The sequence below is a fragment of the Mustela putorius genome, unplaced genomic scaffold (assembly GCF_011764305.1).
Source record: "Mustela putorius furo isolate JIRA1106 unplaced genomic scaffold, ASM1176430v1.1 tig00000759_pilon_pilon_pilon, whole genome shotgun sequence".
NCBI lineage: Eukaryota > Metazoa > Chordata > Mammalia > Carnivora > Mustelidae > Mustela > Mustela putorius.
In genome coordinates, this window is record NW_025421467.1 from 6,593,669 (window position 1) to 6,613,133 (window position 19,465).

The following is a 19,465-nucleotide window of genomic DNA, read 5'->3' on the forward strand; positions in this document are numbered from 1 at the left end:
TTATGAGAAAAGCAAGTTATTACTAATATATTTTTATATTCCTTAAGTGAACAGGCGACTTTAGAACCACAAAAAGCCTTTATAATAATAAGAATTGTATGTTTTAACCATATAATTTCCACTCTCTCCCCCAACAAAATAAGAATGATTGCATGTTTGCTGTGTACAATTTATTAACAAACATGCAATCTTTCCTGGTATAAAATTCTTTCTCCCCTCTTAGGGTTTTATACGGTTTTTTCTTTTTTTTTCTTTTCTGGGTGGTTTTACGCTTCTTACAAATCCATTATTTATTTCATGTAATCACAATTTAAATAAGTTGTAACCAATGGACAAGTGCCAATGATGTGATGAGAAACAAACTGAGGAATCAAAGATCCAACTTAGGAGAAAATGGATCCGTGTTATTTATCACGGTAGTGCTAGGGCAGAGATGTGTATAGTAAAAATGAACTTGAAGAAATTGTGAGACATATTTAAAAATACTGCTCTAACAGAAAGCACAAGACTCTAGAGGCGGCAAGGCAGGAAACGGCAACAAAACACAAAACACAGGAAACACTCCTCCAGTTGCAATATTGTTCTTGGGAACCAACATCACATCTATCCTATACAGTGTATGCTTCACAGCTGAAATACAAGGACGCCTTCTGGGTCTACAGTTTCTAAAGCAGGTAAACCAGTGACATGTACCTCTACACGGGATCCTGAGTAACATGTTTAGCAGCTCTGAGGGCCTGTGCACCTGTCATCGTGACCCACATCCCCCCATTTTGTCTCTTCAATACATGCAGGAATCTTTATCACCATTTTCAGGTGAGTTCAAGTCAGTTTGCTCATCTTCCTCTCTGGCACTTTTGTCTTTTTAAATAAAACAACACAATGTAACAAAACTATGGCCAAAAAATATAATAATTGAAATACTATAACAAGTAGTAGCACATTATGTTTTGGATAATTAGTTATTTGAAAAACATGTTGGCTGTCAAATGGCTGGCAGTCATCCCCTTGGCAGTTGGCATATTTTCCAGTTACCTAAACACAGAAGTCAGCTGGGCGGCGGGTTCTCCCTCTGACCCCACTTGGCAGGCTTTTACCATGTATTGCAGGTTCTCTGTGGCCAGCCTTTTAACTAGGAGGAAAAATTACAGCATTACACACTGTGTCTGAATTGACCATCTGGATCCTCATTTTTATGAACACTCTTAATTTAGAAAAATATGTTGTTTTCTTAAAGTTTATACAGCCTTTTTGTTATTTTTCAAAATGAAATAGTTATGAGTTTTTGTTTTGTACTTGTATATCTCCCTATCTCCTTAACTCCCATTCTAAGAAAATATAAAAATCTTGAGTCTATTTTTTACAAGCTGATAACTGAAAAAATACATATGAAGACAGGTCTCCTAGAAAGAACCCACATTCAAAAACGTTTTATCATCCTAATCCTGCAAGTAGTAACATATTGACAAAAGACAGACTGTAATCATTCAGCTGAGTTACAGAGAAGCAGATTGACTTTTTTAAAACTCAATAGGTATATTCCTCCCTCTCTAACAAATTAGAAACCATCAACAATTCACCTTCGTTCAAAATTAGTCAAAGATCTCACACACACACAATCAACTATTTGTGATGCTATCTTCCTTTCAAAAAAGACAGCAAAGTTACAAAAAAAAATTTGTATTTTTAAATATTTAATCAAGTCATTTAAAATTGTGCATGTCTCCATAAAAATGGAAAAAATGTCAAGAAGAAAAAATTCAGTATGTTCTAAATGCTACTAAATTTTTGTAATGTTTTTGGCACACTAAATACAAGTAGCTGGGGAGAAAGTGCTTTGTTTATGCATAAAAAATAATTCAGAAACTCTAACCCATTATAGCAGGAGAATAAAACAGGATACATATGAAGTTCAATTAATTAATATGTACTTAGTAATATTCTCAATGGCCTGAGGATGGTGGATAAAGAAGATGGAGCACACTTGTCTTTATTGAACAAATAACGCCTCATATTAAGTTACAGTTCTGAAATCAGTATAATTGGTTCTTTTTAAAAGAAATTTCCTTGAAAAACTCCAGAAGCTCTTTTGTGGGAGAAGTACTAGAATATCAAGAAATGGCCTTCATAGAGAATTAAGAGTAAGCATTGGGTTTTTATTTTACAACAGTTTTATTGAGGTATAATTCACATATCATAAAAACCAATCTTTTAAAGTGTACAATTCATTGATTTTTTAGAAAATTCACAGAACTGAGAAGGCCTAATCACTGCCTAATTTCAGAGTAATTTCATCACCTCCCCAAAAACCTTAATTTACTAACAGTCATTCTCTAATTTCTTCCTCCCCAGCCTTTGGCAACCACTAATCTATGTTTTGTCTCTATGGATTTGATGCTTCCGGAAATGTCTTATAAACAGAATCATACACCATGTGTTTTTTGTTTTGTTTTGTTTTGAAGATTTTATTTGAGAGAGGATGTGTGTTAGCGGGGGGAGGTGCAGAGGGAGAGAGAGAGAGAGAGAATGTCAAGCAGACTGGCCATTGAGCATCGTGATGCCTGACATGGAGCTCGATCTCATGCCCTGACATCATGACCTGAGCCAAAACCAAGAGACAGATTATCAACCAAGCCACCCAGGTACACCTCCACATGGTCTTCTGTGACTGTCTTCTTTTTACTTAGCATACTGTTTTAAAGGTTTATCCATGTGGTAGAAGATATCAGTACTTTATTTCTTTTGAAGGCCAAATAATATTCCAGTGTATAGATATATCCCAAGTTCTTTGTCCATTCGCTGGGGGATGGACATCTGGGTTGTTCCCATTTGGAAGCGATTCTGAATCAAGCTATTATGGGTCAGTGTTACATGTGTTTTTTAAAGACAACTATTTGCCACCTTTATTTAATTGAACTGAGCTTTTTAAAAAAATGGAGTTTTTTTTTTTAGTTTTTCTTTACATTAACAGCTTTATTGTCATATAATTCACATTCTGTACAATTCACCCATTTAACATGTACAGTTCTGTGATTTTAGTATAGTCCCAGAATTGTGGAACCATCACTAAAGCCAATTTTGGAGTATTTTTTTTACTTTGAAAAGAAACCTGATAGTCTTTAGCTATCACTCCTTATTTTCTTATATACCCTAAAAGAAACCCCAAATGTACTTTTCATCTCTACAGATTTCATATTCTGGACTTTTTATATAAATGGCATTGTATAATGTGGTCTTTAGTAACTGGCTTCTTTCACCTAGAATAATGTTTTCAAAGTTCATTAATGTTGTGTAGCATGTAGCAATCCTTAATTCCTTTTTATGGCCAAATAATATTCCATTGTATGGATATATCACATTTAAAAAAATCTGTCAGCTGATGGACAGTCTACCTTTTGGCTATTATGAATAATACTGCTATAAACACAAATTTCTGTGTGTACTTATGTTTTCATTAATGTTGGGTATGTATCTAGGAGGAACACTGCTAGATCACAAGTAACTCTATGTTTAACTATCTGAGGAATGACCAGATTATTTTCCCAAGTGTCTATACTATTTTCCATTTCCAATAACAGTAACTGAGGATTCTGATTTCTCCATGTTTTTGACAAACATTATTATTATTATTATCTGACTTTTCCATAATAGCCAACCTAGTGAGTATAAAGTGGTATCTCGTATTTCATGTGGTTTTGATTTGCATTTGCATTTCCCTGATAACTAAGGATGTTGAGCACCTTTTCAGGTGCTTATAAGACATCTGTTTCATTCTTTGGAGAGATGACTATTCAAATTCTTTGCCTATTTTTAAATTTTTTTTTTAATTTACTGAATTATAATAGTTTATATATTGCAGGTACAACTTGCTTATCATATAAATGATTTACAAATATAGTCTTCCATTCTGTGGGTTATTTTTTACTATCTTGATTGTCCTTTAAAGCACAAAAGTTTTTAATTTGGATTAGTACAATTTATCTCTCTCTCTTGCCTTATGCTTTTGTTGGTGTATTGAAGAAGTCACTGACAAATCCATGGTCATGAAGATTTACTACTATGATTTTTTTCTATGAGCTTTATAGTTTTATCTCAAACATTTAGATCTATGATGTACTTTGAGTTAATTTTTGCATATGGTGTGAAGTAAAGGTATAACTTCATTCCCTTGCATGTGGATATCTATTTGAGCTGGTATAATTTCTTGAAGTACTATTTTCTCACCACTGACTCATCTTGGCACCCTTGTCAAAAAAAGTCTGTTGACCAGACATATGGGTTTATTTCTGGACTCTCAATTCTAATCCATTGACCTGTATCTTTCTGCCAGTACAGAGCCCAATATAGGATTTGATCTCCTGATCCTGAGATCATGACCTGAGCCAAAACCAAGAGTCAGATGCTCAAACCAAATGGGTGACCCAGGGCACTCCTGTGCTTTTTCAAGATTGGTTTGGCTCTTCTGGAGTTACACTGTATTTGTAGATCAGTTTGGGGAGTGGCACTACCTTAACAATATTACTTCTGATCCATGAAATGGAATGTCTTCCCATTTATTTAGATATTCTCTAATTTCTTTCAATAAAGTTTGGTAGTTCTCAGATCTTAAGGTTATATTTCTCTTTTTAAAATGTATTTTAAAATGTATCTCTTTTTAAAAATGTATTCCTACTTGAGTTTTAAAAAAAATGCTATTATAGAATCATTTTCTTAATTCTGTTTTCAGATTTTCATTAAAAGTATATAGAAATGCAAAAAAAAAAGAGTATATAGAAATACAATGTCTTGTTTTTGTATCCTGTAAACTTGCTGCATTTATTAGTTCTAATACCTTTTATTGGAGTGCTTAGGATTTTGTATATACAGGATTGGATCATCTACAGATAGGGATAGTTTTACTTCCTTTTCAATCTAGATATCTTTTAATTAATTTTCCTGTCCTGAGTAGGACTTCTAGTACAATGTTGGATAGAAGTGGCAAGAGTGGACATCCTTGTCCTGTTGCTAATCTTAGGGGAAAAGCATTTAAGCCTTCACCATTAAGTATGACGCTAGCTATAGGATTTTCGTAGATAACCTTCATCAGACTGAATCATTTCTCTATTCCCAGTCTGTCATTGTGTAATGTTCCTCTTTATTCTTGATAATTCTACTTGTTCTGAAGTCTGTTCTGTTTGAAATTAATATTAGCCTCTACAGCTTTGTTTTGAACTGTGCTACCATTTTTCTTATCCCTTTTCTTTTATCTGTGTCTTCATATTCGAAGTAGGTTTCTTGTGGGTAACATACAGTTGGGCTTTGTTTTTTATCCACTGTCAGTCTCAGTCATTTAACTGGCTTATGTAAAGCATTCACATTTAAAGTGATTATTGATATTGCTAGATTAACAACTACCATACATGTCACTTTTCTGTTCATTGCACCTGCTCTATTTTCCTAATCATCTGCTTTTTGTCTGCTTTCTCCAAAGGTTTTGTTTTTTTTAAGGAGACTCCACACACAGTGTGGAGCCCAGTGTGGGGCTTGAACTCATGACCCTGGTAAGGGTCAGTCTGTTCAGATTTGTTTTCTTGTTGTGAGGGGAGGAGTGACGACTTTCAAGCTCTTTACATGTTGAAGTGGAAACCCCAAACCTCTCAACTAATACCACTGAACTGTCTTTTTCTCCCTTCATTTCTCTTGTTTTTTTCTTCTTATATTTTGGTACTCTCTTGTCAGATGCAATTTGAGAGTCATTAAACATAGCAACGCCTTTATCATTATAAAACATCTCTATTTCTAATTAACGATTTTTTGGTCTACGGTCTATTTTGTCTGATATTAGTATAGCTACTCCAGCTTTCTATGGCTATAGCTTGCAGGATGTATTTTTTCTTTCCTTTTACTATTTTAATCTTTGAATCTAAAGTGTTTCCTGCATAGAGAACATAGTTCGATCTTTTTATTTTGATCCATTCCAGTGATCTCTACTTTTGATTAGTTTGTTCAGTCCTTTCAAAACTATTGTTTCTGTTGATATTAGATGGATTTACATCAGTCATTTTGCCTTTTGTTTTCTAAATGTCTTGCTTTTTTCCCTCTCATCTCCTTTACTGCTTTTGTTTTACATTATGTGCATATTTTAAAACACAGCATTTTATCTTCTTAAATGATTTTTCATTGGTTTTGAGTTATTTTCTTAGGAGTTGCTCTAGGCTTACTGTGTACATCTTATCAGAGTTTCAGATTTACATGAATTTAATTCCAGTGAAATACAGAAACATCATTCTTATATAACCTTTCCCATGCTATTGTTTTTATACATATTACCTTTGCAAATGTTACAAACCCAACAATACTTAGTTATTTTTATTTTATATAATTTTATGTCTTTCAGAGAAGCTAAAGAAAAAGAGAAGTAAGGAAAGCAAGTCTGTATTTTTGCTTTCCTGACATGCTTTCATGATCATTTCTGGTTCTCTCACAATTGTTCCTATCTAGCTGAGTTAATATCTGAAGTCATTTCCTTAGCCTAATACAGCTCTGCTCCCACCACCTCCTTTGTACTGATATTGATAAATATATTGCATATCTATGTTATAGGCCCAATCATACATGATATACATATTTTTTTATATATCATTTTATACAGCTGCTTTTTAAAGCCATCAAGAGAATAAACATAAAGAAATATATATTTAAGCTGTCTTTTACAATTACATAATTGCCTTACTGGTTTTCTTTGTTTGTCTTGTGTGGGCTCACTTGACTTCAGCTCTTAAGAATTTCCCTTTTTTATAAGGCTGGTCCACTAACAACAAATTCTCCCAGTGATTATCTGGCAATGTCTTTTGTTTTTCTGCAATGGTTTTATTTTATCTTCACTTCTGAAAGGTAGCAGTTTTGCAGAATAGAGGATTTGTGGTTGACAGCTTTTTCTTTGATCACTAAGTATTACGCCACTGCTGTAGAATTAAGTAGTACCCCACAACTTAATTCTGCTGAGAAGTTTTTTGCTGACCTGTCTGGGGTTCTGTGGTAAGCGATGAGTCATCTTTCTCTTGATGTCTTAAAGATTTTCTCCTTGCCTTGGCCTTCAGCATTTTTACCATGATGCATCTCACTGGGGAACTTTTTGGGTTTATCCTATTTGGAATTAGCTGAGCTTCCTGAATGTATAGGCTATTGTTCATTAATAAATTTAGGAAGTTTTCAGCCATTATTTCTTCAAATATTTTTTCTGCTCTTTCCTGTCCTCTTCTGGCATTATATATATTATGGTGCACTTAACTGTATCCCACATTTCTCTAAAGCTCTACATTTTTCTTCATTCTTTTTTTTTTTTTTTTGAGACTGCATAATCTCTAGTCATCTATTTTCAAGTTTGCTAATTCAAATCCATCCATGAGCCCCTCTAGTGAACTTTTCGGTTTAGCTCATGTACTTTTTAACTTCCTAATCTCCATTTGGTTCTTTTTCATAATTTCTGTCTCTTTACTGATATTCTTTATTTGATGTGACAATATCATTAGACCTTCCTTTATTCTGTTAATCATGCTTTCCTTGAGTTCTCTGAACGTACTATAATGGCTACTTTGAAGTTTTTGCCTATTAAATCTAGGATCTGATTGCTCTGACAGTTTCTGTTGCCTGCTTTTTTCCCATTATATGGATCATACTTCCGTTTCTCTGCATGTCTTGTAATTTTTTGTTGTTGAAAGTTGGGCATTTTTTAATGAAGGCTATTCCATCCAACTCCCCATGAAGTCTCTAACATTGCCCTGCGCTGGTACAACCTTGGGTACACCCAGAGTGTCCTTTCTAAGGCAGTGATTTTGACAGGGTTCCCTTTGTCCTGTTTTCCGATCACACCCGGCTGTGACTCTCTACTAATCAAAGCTGATTACACTATTGTTTTTTATAATGTCCAGGGGTATAAACTGCATTACAGACTATCTAATCAAGTTCAGGCTTTTCTAAAAGGACAATTTCTGTGGGCAGTACTTGAGATTTGTTCCGATCCAAGGGCTCTTTTCAGCTGTGTCTTTCACCATTCTCTCACCAAACTAGACTGTCTATAGAGTAGCCTATATATCCAATGACTCTATTTTATTCTCCTACCTACTGTCTATCACCACAAACTCCACTGTATTTGACTGCACCCTTAGGCTTGAACTTTTTCACACTGGTTTGCAAATGAAGTCGGTTCCTTTGGGAGAGATTCAGGAGTTTTCTGCTCTATGGTCTGCTTCTCCTCCCTCTGCCTTCATCAGGCAAAATCTCAGAGGCATGGCTCTGGTGCTGGGGAGAGGGCCAGTGGTGCCCAATGAAGGACATACCCATACAAGCACTGAGTACTTGTGGAAGGACAGGCAGGAGCCCCAGGCATCCTTAACTTGCTTCACTTGGCGGTGAGTTCATACCTTTAAGCTGTGTCAAGGATGAATGGTACCCCGGTATTCTCAGTGTGTTATACTCCGTGTACTATATGCATCCCACTAGTGGGGGCTGAGGGAAAGAATGGAGCCCCCACTTCTCAGCCACACTTGCCTGGAATACAACCTCAGCATCAGGTAGCATGGGGGTGGGATGAGAAATATTGACATCCTACCTCTCACAGGATGATAGCCCTCCTACTGGGAGCTGGGCAGACAGAAAGCCCTAGGTTCTTGGATCTACCAGTCTGAAGTTAGAGTTTCTGTCTTACTGAGCTGGGAGAAGTAAGAAGGAGGTAGTCTTGGTTCAAATACCATAGACTCTTGCTGCTTTACCAAGTTTTAGCACATTTTCTTAAATAAATGTTTCTCCATTTGCTATATACCCTTAGGACTATTTTCAGAGAATTTAAATTATTTCTTTTAAGTAATTTCTACCAGTTTTGCTGGGGAGTAGGTCAGCAGAGCTCCTGACGTTATCATGCCAGAAGTGGAATTCTTTTAAGTTCTTGAGTACAGGTTTTTGAGTGGATGGTATATTTAAAATGCTCTTGGGCATATACCTAGGAGTGGCCTTGTGGAGTCATTTAGCAACACTAACTCTCTGTGATTTTACAAATTATTCCTTTAAACATTGAGACTACAAGGAAAGCAAGAATTACTTTAAACATTGAGACTACAAGGAGAGCAAGAATACAAGGAGAGCTACAAGGAGAAGAAAAATCTCAGCCACACACACAAATCTGTGTTTAATATTGCCTCCTCAGCTAATGAAGACAGCAATGCAGAGATAGGCAATTCGGCATCCTACCCATCTGGAACGTGTGATGCACTCACCAGCTAGATGTGCGCAGCCAAATTAACCCTCTGCACCCTGGCTTCCTTCCTGATAAATATCACTATCACCAAAACAAGAGGCTAGCTAAGATTTCATACTGTCTGCTCTGTCTCAACAAATTTTTGTCTTGTACACCACAACAGGCCTTCACTGAAAGTATGCGTAAGTTTTCGATGAGGACAAAATTTCTAAAGAAGAAACGGGGGTCCATCTGGGTATTTCTGAATACAGAAATGCTACTATCAGGTAAGGGCATTCTATATTAACACACAACATTTTTTTGGAAAATCAAACTTGGGAGCAGGGAAAAAAACAGAACATTTTAATTATTAAAATAAATATAGAGTTAAACAAAATATGCATAAATTTTGAGCTAAAACAGAAAATTTCCAAGACCTATTTGAGCTTTTAGCTACCACTTTGGGCGCTGCCCTCAGATTCTTCAGGATACACATTGAACTCACTTATCACAGCAGTTAGATGTACTTAGGTAGAAACATTTGAGGAGCCCTGCCCTGAACAATCACATTATAATGATAACACGCACACACTTACACACACAGCCTCCTATTTACATTAAAAACTCCTTCAGGATAGAACTATGGCTACTATTCTGCATATTCTCAATAAGCTTATTAAAGCATGCTCCTCACAGTGGGGATGAAATAAATGATATTTTAAAGTGATCCCTAGCAGTAAGGCTGATGAGACTGAAAACAAAAGGATGAGGATCAAAGGATCCTTACAGGTTTGCCTGTGAAATCAGCTTAGATTTTCTGGCAGAAACCTGAACAGAAGAACTTACGCTGACCCCTCACCACATGATATGTGAGAAGTTGATTTAATACGGCAGTCAGATTAAACAAATATTCTTTAAAAGGTTAACAAGTCTAATCAGAGAAGGAGCCCTTAAATAAACTGTTTGCCTTGGGGGAAAAAAACAAAACAGAAGTAAACTATGCTGAAACACGTCGGTTTTTAACCATTTTATCATGCTCAACCTCAGCCATTGCTTGGAGTTTGATTTTTAGCCACAAGGTATAGAAACTGATATCACATAAAGAGAAGTACGACAAACACAGATTCAGACTAACCTTGGGGTTCACTGACCAACACCAAGCACTTTAAGACGCCAGGCAGGAGCAGTTCAACCTCAGAAATGTCTATGTTCGTTTCTTTGAAAAGCTGCAGGATGAAGGCCAGAACAGATGCTAAGCGAGGAGGGAGCAAAGACCCTTTAAACTCAAAGTAGGACTTCCTAAAAAGAAGCACAATTTTGTTTTGTCTTCTGGTTAAAGTTTCATTGAACAGAAACACATGCCATACACTTTAAAGATACCAACAAATTTTACCCCCCAAATTAATAAAGAACAATTTTTTAAAAATGTATATTTTAACCATGTTATCCTCAAACATAAAAATTTAGGAGCAACGATTGCACAACCTTGCTGTATTTTAAGGGCCAAAGAAGAATACAGACATGAACTAAATGTAAAAAAACTGATCTTTAAATGAACTTAATCAAAACTCAAACAAAACCTCAACAAAACCTAAACAAACAAAAATTTTTTTCCCCTTTCTAATATAAGCCTGATTTCCTCAATCAGTTCCTCAACAATGCAACATTTTCTTTAATGTCAAATTTGCATAAAGAAATCTCTCCTCACATTTATTTATTTAGGGATTTGGGAAGGGTCTTATTTTTCCAAATCAATAAGATGACTGTCCTAGGAATTAGCTCCCCATTTCAGCTCTACCTCTTTCCTTCTTTTAGGAGGTAAAAGAAAAAAAAAATCAGAAGTGATTTAGTATTTAATATTTTCTCTCAAAGCAAAACACATTTTAGCATTATAAGTCAACAGAGATCATAAAGATAAATTTATCTTACTCATTTTTATATCTCTACCTTTTAAGCATGTGTTGGCTCATAATAGGTATTCCGTGTACACTTAAGTGAATAAATGAAAGTGGGAATTGCTCAGTTTCTAAAAGGTCTAGACAACATGAAAGATTGTCAAATACAGCTGAATCTAAGTCAGACATCCATATGTATTTGCGAAGCAATAAAATTTGCCAAAATGAGCCATGGAAATCACTAAGGATTATAAAGTCTTTTTTTTTTTTTTTTTTAAAGATTTTATTTATTTATTTCTTAGAGTGAGCACAGGCAGACAGAGTGGCAGGCAAAGCAGAGGGAGAAGCAGGCTCCCTGCTGAGCAAGGACCCGATGCTGGACTCGATCCCAGGACGCTGGGATCATGACCTGAGCCGAAGGCAGCTGCTTAACCAACTGAGCCACCCAAGTGTCCCAAGGATTATAAAGTCTTAAAGGGCAGGAACTATGTTTTCACCATCATTTCTATTCCCTACAGTGGCTTCCAAAAATTCCATATCAGTGGATGCATTCAATCTTCGAGGACAAAGGTTTTGTCTTTTTTGTTCACTGTTGAATCCCTAAACATTTATGTATACCTACAGTATGCCAGGTACAAGTATGAGAATGGAAAGGTAAACACGGCCTCTGAAGGCAAGGGGCTCATGTCTAGTGGAAAATTTGCACAAGCAAAAAAATAAAAAAGGTTTGTCTCCCTCCCAAACCATAAGTGACTCTTAATCCCACAAAACAAACTGAGAGTTGCTGGGGGGAGGGGGGTTGGGAGAAGGGGGGTGGGGTTATGGACATTGGGGAGGGTATGTGCTTTGGTGAGTGCTGTGAAGTGTGTAAACCTGGCGATTCACAGACCTGTACCCCTGGGGATAAAAATATATGTTTATAAAAAATAAAAAAATTTATTAAAAAAAAATTAAAAAGGTTACTATAATATAATGTGATAGGTGCTTTGAAAATAACCCGGGAATTCTCAGTGAATCAGAGTAAGGAGCCTCAACAAATACGGGGAACTGCAGGAGTAGAGGAGGATGGAGGGATATTGTGGGTTTGGTTGCAGATCACCATAATAAAGCGAATGTCACAATAAAGTGAAATGAAGTTTTTGGTTTCTCTGTGCGTAGAAAACCTATGTTTATGCTGTACTGTAGTCTAGTAAGTGTGCAATAGCATGATGTCTGAAAAGACAATCTATATACCTTAACTTAAAAATACTTTATTACTAAAAAAACCTGCTAACCATCATCTGAGCTTTCAGCCAGCTGTAATCACTGGTCACAGATCACCATAATCAATAGCAACAAAAAAGTTTGGAATATTGTGAGAACTACAAAAATGTTAACACAGAGACATGAAGTGAAAAATAATGTTGGGAAAATGGTGCCAACAGACTTGCTGGATGCAGGGCGGCCGCAAACCTTCAATTTGTAAAAAACAGTGTCTGTGAAGTGCCGTAAAACAAGGTATGCCTGTATATCACTGCATCTGTATATCACTGCAGCATCTTCCAGTTTATAAAACAAATTTCATAGGAAGCTAAATACTCCATGAAGACAAAGAAATAATTTTTATTACTGAATCTCTGCTGCAGTTAAAAGGTAACAGAGAACCCAAGAGGTTTCATTTATGCATCTAATAATAAAATGAAGTCATTAAGACAGGAGACTAACAAAACAGGACTTCTTAGTGTTTCCTTAGTCATATTCACATTCATTTTTTCACTTACTCTGTTTTAAAAATATAAATAACAGGGGCTCCTTGGTGGCTCAGTTGGTTAAGCGACTGCCTTTGGCTCGGGTCGTGATCCCAGAATCCTGGGATCAAGTCTCACATCAGGCTCCCAGCACCCTGGGGAGTCTGCTTCTCCCTCTGACCTCCCCTCTCATGCTCTCTCACTCTGTCTCACTCTCAAATAAATAAATAAATAAATTTAAAAATAATATAAATAATGTGTTTTCTATAGTAGAGAATACACTTACTGTTTATCTGATAAGAACTAAATATATGGCCTTTAGGCCATATATAAGGAAAGTAACAGCTATATAGAGAGAACAAGCTATTTAAAAGAGCACTGGAGCACCTGGGTGGCTCAATGGGTTAAGGCCTCTGCCTTCCACTCCGGTCATGATCCTGGGGTCCTGGGGTCCTGGGATCAAGCTCTGCATCGGGCTCTCTGCTCAGCAGGGAGCCTGCTTCCTCCTCTCTCTGCCTGCCCCTCTGCCTACTTGTGATCTCTGTCTGTCAAATGAATAAATAAAATCTTTAAATAAATAAATAAATAGATAGATAGATAAGATAGCACTGACTCAGGCTGCCATGAGCAGAAGTCCTTTTAGTAAGTTCTTAGATATTGTTTCTCAGTGAAAATTAAAGTTTCCAAACTACCAGCATCCTAGGGGTTGCCAATACTTTGGGGATGCTTTGTTACTTTTTTTTTTTTTTAAGATTTTATTTATTTATGTGACAGAGATCACAAGTAGGCAGAGAGGCAGGCAGAGAGAGAGGAAGGGAAGCAGGCTCCCCGCTGAGCAGAGAGCTCGAAGCAGGGCTTGATCCCAGGACCCTGATATCATGACCTGAGTCGAAGGCACAGGCTTTAACCCAATGAGCCACCCAGGCACCCCAACTTTGTTACTTTTTAATAAAGATTAGTACATTGTAAATACCACTTGTTTTTAATATTTAGATGTACCTTATGACTTGTATGATGCACTTCTTTAGAGGTGTTATCGCTGAAGCAGCGGAGGAGTTTCTCAGTGCCAACAAAACAGGGTGTTGTCCGAGACCTAAGCCATGCGGTGAAGCTGGAAGAAACCGCCCAATGTACTGCTCAATAACACTCCCTAGCAGTTGGTTCAGATAGGCATTTGGATTTTGGGACTGACCACACACGATACATATACCCTATAGGAGTAAAAAGAAAAGAAATAGTAAAAGGCAAAGTAAAAAAAAAAAAAAAAAATATATATATATATATATATATATATATAGAACTTATTAGTCCCTAGCATTAACATTCATGTCAGAATGTGTCACCCACAATCCACAAAGACATGGCCTGACATCAACAGGTGATGTTAATATGAGGCTCAGGAAGTTGCTGAGCGTGGGTGAGATCTATGCTGTGGTATCTAACCAAACATGTGTGCTTTTGGGGTATACGCAAATGAAGTAGGGGAGAAGTACAAGAGAACAAAGGAAGCTTCCTTCTTCCTCTCATACCCAGAGAACATGACCACCACACTTATCAACTACATTTATGTGTAATTTCAAAGCAATAAAATACATTTTTAAGTCAGTTTTTTTTTTTTTAAATGTGGGTACTGGTCATTTACTTGAGTGACACTACAGAATTTATACTAAAAAATATTCCATGGTAAGAAATGTGATATGTTAAAAGAAAATTGACATAAGGAGAGAAATACAGAAGAGTACAACTCTGATTAATGACTATTTTAAGAGTTTCATATGTCATGTACTGTGCCATGTCCTTTATTATCCTTTATTTCATTTAAATTTCTTAAAAAGACCCATGAGTTGGTATTATCACATCTCTGATTTTATAGCTGGGGAAACTGAGGTTTAGAAAAGTTAAGAGATCTCTTGACTTAATCCCTTCTATTTGTATAGAAATTAACAAAATTAACAAAATAATTCCACGTGGATTACAGTATTTGATACTTAGAAACAATGAAACCAATACCCTGAGAAACAGAATTTTTTTTTCTGCCATTACTAAATACTGCCTATTACTAAAATATAGACAATCACCAACACAAAGACAAATCATGTACTAAAAATTCATCTAGAATTTGGTACTTTGTGATTAGCAATGTGTTTCCCTAGAGAGATAATTAGAAATGTTTATGTCAGGCGCCTGGGTTGCTCAGAGGGTTAAAGCCTTTGCCTTCGGCTCAGGTCATGATCTCGGGGTCCTGGGATTGAGTCCTGCATCGGGCTCTCTGCTCAGCAGGGAGCCTGCTTCCCTTCCTCTCTCTCTGCCTGCCTCTCTGCCTATTTGCGATCTCTGTCAAATAAATAAATAAAATCTTAAAAAAAAAAAAATGTTTATGTCTCCATTTTAGCTATAAATAAGATTATTTGTAATAAAAGTAGCAGAGATCTGTTAAGACACTATCAAACAACTTGGGGGGGGGAAGCAATGCACACCTCTTTACCCAGTTTCTTCAATGTTTTTGTTTAAAATCACATTAGTAGAAGATGAAGAAGTAAAACATGTGTATATTCTGAAAACCTGGAAGACAGCTGAGTATCTTTAAGAACTTAAAGGCACTGCTCTAAGTAAATTCTGCCAAACAGATAAATTTACCAAATTTTTCAGTTATCCACTTACGAAGTTTTTTTCGGGGTTTTTTGTTGTTGTTGTTGTTGTTGTTGTTTTGTTTTGTTTTAATTAGGCTCCACACCCAACATGGGGCTTGAACTCACGACCTTGAGATCAGGAGTCCCATGCTACAATGACTGAGCCAGCCAGGCATCCCTAATACAAATTCTTGTTGTACTATTTTGGCATAAGAGGGCCACAGAGAACATGTTTTTCCAGACTCTCCTGCTGCCCAAGATTCTCCCCACCAATATTCCCTGATTGGCAACACTGTTCTCCCTTTCTTCCTCAAGCTTCCCTTCCTGAACCCCAAATTAAGAAGCACTTATCTTCATTATGAGACACTAATGAGTAACAAAGTAGGCTTCCAACTCTGTGCTTTCCCCTGAATGACAGATCACTATTTCCAAGTGCCTACCTCGATACTGCCCAGCACCTGAAATGAAAGCTGTCCAGATACCAACCATCACCTTCATCCGTACATCTCCAGGATGGCCCAGGTCAGTGAGCCACACTGCTATCTGCGTAAGCAGCCACTCTGGAATCTAGGAAGCATTCTATTTCTTTCTGGTGCTGTGCACCATTCACGCAGCAAGTATTTTTAATCAGACTTCCTAAATGTTTCTAAAGTCTGCTACGTGAGTTCTGTACCTACTGGCTTTGTTCGAAACCTTCAGAAAATGAACTACTACTCATTGCCTTCCAAGTCTTCAACATAACTCCCATACCAGCTTCGATGTTGCCACCAGCATCACCTTGCTAACTTGTAAATATGATATGTCACTCCCCCTCCCCTATTCAAAATCCATCCAAACCCATCAACCATGCATTCAAATCCCCATGTAAAAGAACAAGTCCAGACTCCCGAGTGTGGCACGTGGAGCCTTCCAGTACAAGGCTCCTCCTACATGAGTGTCCAACCACAACAGAATTATCTGCTCTTCCCCAGCGTGTCATACTTTCTTAAAGCTCATGCCTTTTACCGGCTGTTCCCTCTGACAGGACTGGTCCTTCAACTCTGACCCCTCTGCTCCTTTACAGCTCATCTCCTTTACGGTATCTTCTCTCACATCTCTCCTCGCTGTCTGGCTGGCAGACAGCTGAGGCCTCTAAGGCAAATAGCGAGCTCACTACTGTGTCTACGCTAGTCCGCCTCCTGTCTCAACTTTAATTGCTTCTTGGGAGACGTTGCCTCTTCCATCTTTGTTTTCAAACAAAAGGAATTTAGAACTTGCTCAACAGAAGTGCCGCAGGTACACACATAAATGGGAGGACAATGGATGGTTTTCAAATCTGCAGTTAGGATATTATTTTAAGGCAGAATTTAATTTTTTCTTTGACACGTGCACACAGCCACACTTCCTCTACCTGGAGATACAAAGGAAGGCTCTTCTGAATTGCAGTCAGCATAGGTGCCGGCAGCTCCTTCTCCTGCTGTAGCACGGTGTGCGGCAGCAGTAAACAATCGATGATCCGGAATAGGAGTTTCTGTGCTTTAGAGGTGGCGAAGATCTGTGCCCATGATTTAACCAGAATTCCTGACAAAGAAGAGGAGTAACGGCAGGTATGGTTACCGTCTAACCAGAAAGTTTTGCCATTCCACCATAAAATTCACGTTTAAAGGACAAAGTTCAAGTACGCAATAGAGAGAAACGTGTATTAAGAGTCAAAAGACAGATGTCACATCATGTATTTCGCTAAAGAGACAAAGTTTTCTCAGCATTCTGGGCTAAGAAAAACATATATTTCCTAAGCAACTGGCATTTAATTCATAATACACTCAAGCACACTACGTAATTTGGCTATACAGTATGTGAACATACAGATCACATGTTGTATTAATCAGATCTCTATTCTTGCTGTGGCTGCTAAGGAAGCTCAGGGGCAAATTTATAACCCAACTTTAAGACCTCTAGAAGACCATGTATTATATACTTTCATGTGTGGGCTCACTCTCCCTGGGCTTCATCATGCTACTACTCCACATTTACTTTTTTGATACCTTGTCTTACAAAAAATTGTATAAGCTGTCTCAACCCAGTTTGCAACACAAAAAGATATAGCTAAATTTAATTGTTAAAGTAGGAAGAAAGGATTAGCTGTAACCTTGAAGCAATCACTTAACCTCCCTGAACTTCACTTTTTGTAACTTCCAATGGTTTAATATACACAGTGAATTTAAATTTTGATTTTGAAAGAACAGAAGCAGACATCTCCACTACATGAAATAGATTATGATTTCTTTAATGCTAGGAACCAGTTGCTACATTTGATGAGACTGGAGTTAAACAATTGAGCACCCTTTGTTTAGTAAAGTAATTAAGAGCAGATAACCAGTTCCCATTAGAGTGTATTTCTGCTACTGAGGTCTTCTTTACTAAAACAAATTTAAAAGAAGCGCTTGCCCAAATGGCACAGAGATACATACACCGCATAAACTTATATTTTATTCCACCTTAGAAAGCAGAGGAGATGAAAAAATTCAAAGCCATTTCCATAAAACAAAAAGTTTAAAATTCAAGCTCTGAAGGAAAACAAAAATATGCGTTAGAAGAGTATATTGATGTTAAAAGAAAAAAGCCCAACCAATAATCACTTCTAAGAACAACAAACAGCAACATTAATCTTCTGTTGTAAAAGGAAATACAATAATCAATCATAAAGAAACACAATGCTCAGTTAGCAGTATTTTAAATAACGCTGGCTTGCTCCTCATTTTTCCAGTAGGTGGAAAACTGGTGAATGACAGCAATATAAGAAGAACTCACATCCTAACTAACATTAATATACCCGCAAAGGGAACTGCCATCACCGCTGACACCTGAAATGATTCATATCACTCTTAGGTGTCACACAGGAATTGACTTATAAAGAGCGAGGGGCTTCCAACCAAAAATGCTATCATCTACCCTTGTATTTCATCTTTTATAATGGTTAAAACACTTTGCTGAAGATCTTAAGTTTTAGGAGTTCATAGAAAGCAGAGGCAACCCATTTGTTTCACTGACAAACTGGAACTCTAGATTTAAAAAAATATTTTTAAAAAATATTTATTTTGGGGGGCCAGGAGAGAGAGAGCGTGAGTACAGGGGTAGGGTCAGAGGGACGGAGAGAATCTCAAGCAGACTCCACCCTGAGCATGGAGCTTGATGTGGGGCTTGATCCCAAGACCTGGAGATCTTAACCGGAGCTGAAATTAAGAGTCAGATGTCAACTGACTAAGCCACATGGGTGCTCCCAGAACCCTAGTTTTTTCAGTTTCAGTGAAGAACATTACAATGTGTGGTATTAAAAAATGCAAAGACAGGGTACCTGGGTGGCTCAGTTGGTTGGGCATCTGCCTTTGGCTCAGGTCATGATCCCAGGGTCCTGGGATCAAGCCCCACATTGGGCTCTCTATTTAGCAGGGAGTCAGCTTCCTCTTCTTCCTCTGCCCCTCCCCCTGCTTGTGCTCCCTCCCTCTCTCCCGTGCTCTCTTTCAAATAAATATATAAATTAATCTTTAAAAAGATGCAAAGAGAAAGAAATTTTTTAAGTGAAAAACTTTGAGCAAGGTTTAAATACGTAGTATAGAATTATAAAAAACTGTCTTTTTCCTGCCTACAAACATAACACTTATATAACTGATGATGCTGAAAATATAGAAAAATTGTAGGGTACATACTTGTACAAATGGAAGAGAGCTGTACTATAAGAGTTCTTATGTGTTTAATTATTTTCTACTCTATGCATATATCATGCCTTAAAAAATACAATAAGAGAACTGGGATCATTACAGTAGGCACTTAAAAATGTATTTATGTAGTTTGAGAGTAACTTTGCTCATTTAGGAACATTAAAAGATACATTATGTACTATTAGCTAGGTTTATAAAATCATTATATTCCAGAAGCATTTATTTAGTATATGTCATCTTCCACATTGGTGAGGCTCTTCAGCTGATGTATCCCCAGTTTCCAATGCAGCGTCGAATGTGTAAC

General features: G+C 37.0%; 1 protein-coding gene across 3 annotated transcripts in view; it reads right to left on the reverse strand.

The window, feature by feature from the left end:
- Positions 1-19,465, reverse strand: part of MMS22L (MMS22 like, DNA repair protein) — a 125,326-nt gene that overhangs the window by 3,060 nt on the left and 102,801 nt on the right. For 2 of the 3 annotated variants that reach the window (XM_004767073.3, XM_045084236.1), the window contains 4 exons: positions 16,854-17,023; positions 13,833-14,044; positions 10,347-10,510; positions 1,036-1,132 (listed from right to left, as the gene is read on the reverse strand). In XM_004767073.3, the coding sequence (XP_004767130.1) occupies positions 1,036-1,132; positions 10,347-10,510; positions 13,833-14,044; positions 16,854-17,023 (643 nt within the window). Of the gene's footprint in view, positions 1-1,035; positions 1,133-10,346; positions 10,511-13,832; positions 14,045-16,853; positions 17,024-19,465 lie in introns of those variants that run through there. The other variant, XR_006607895.1, reaches the window with a different exon arrangement.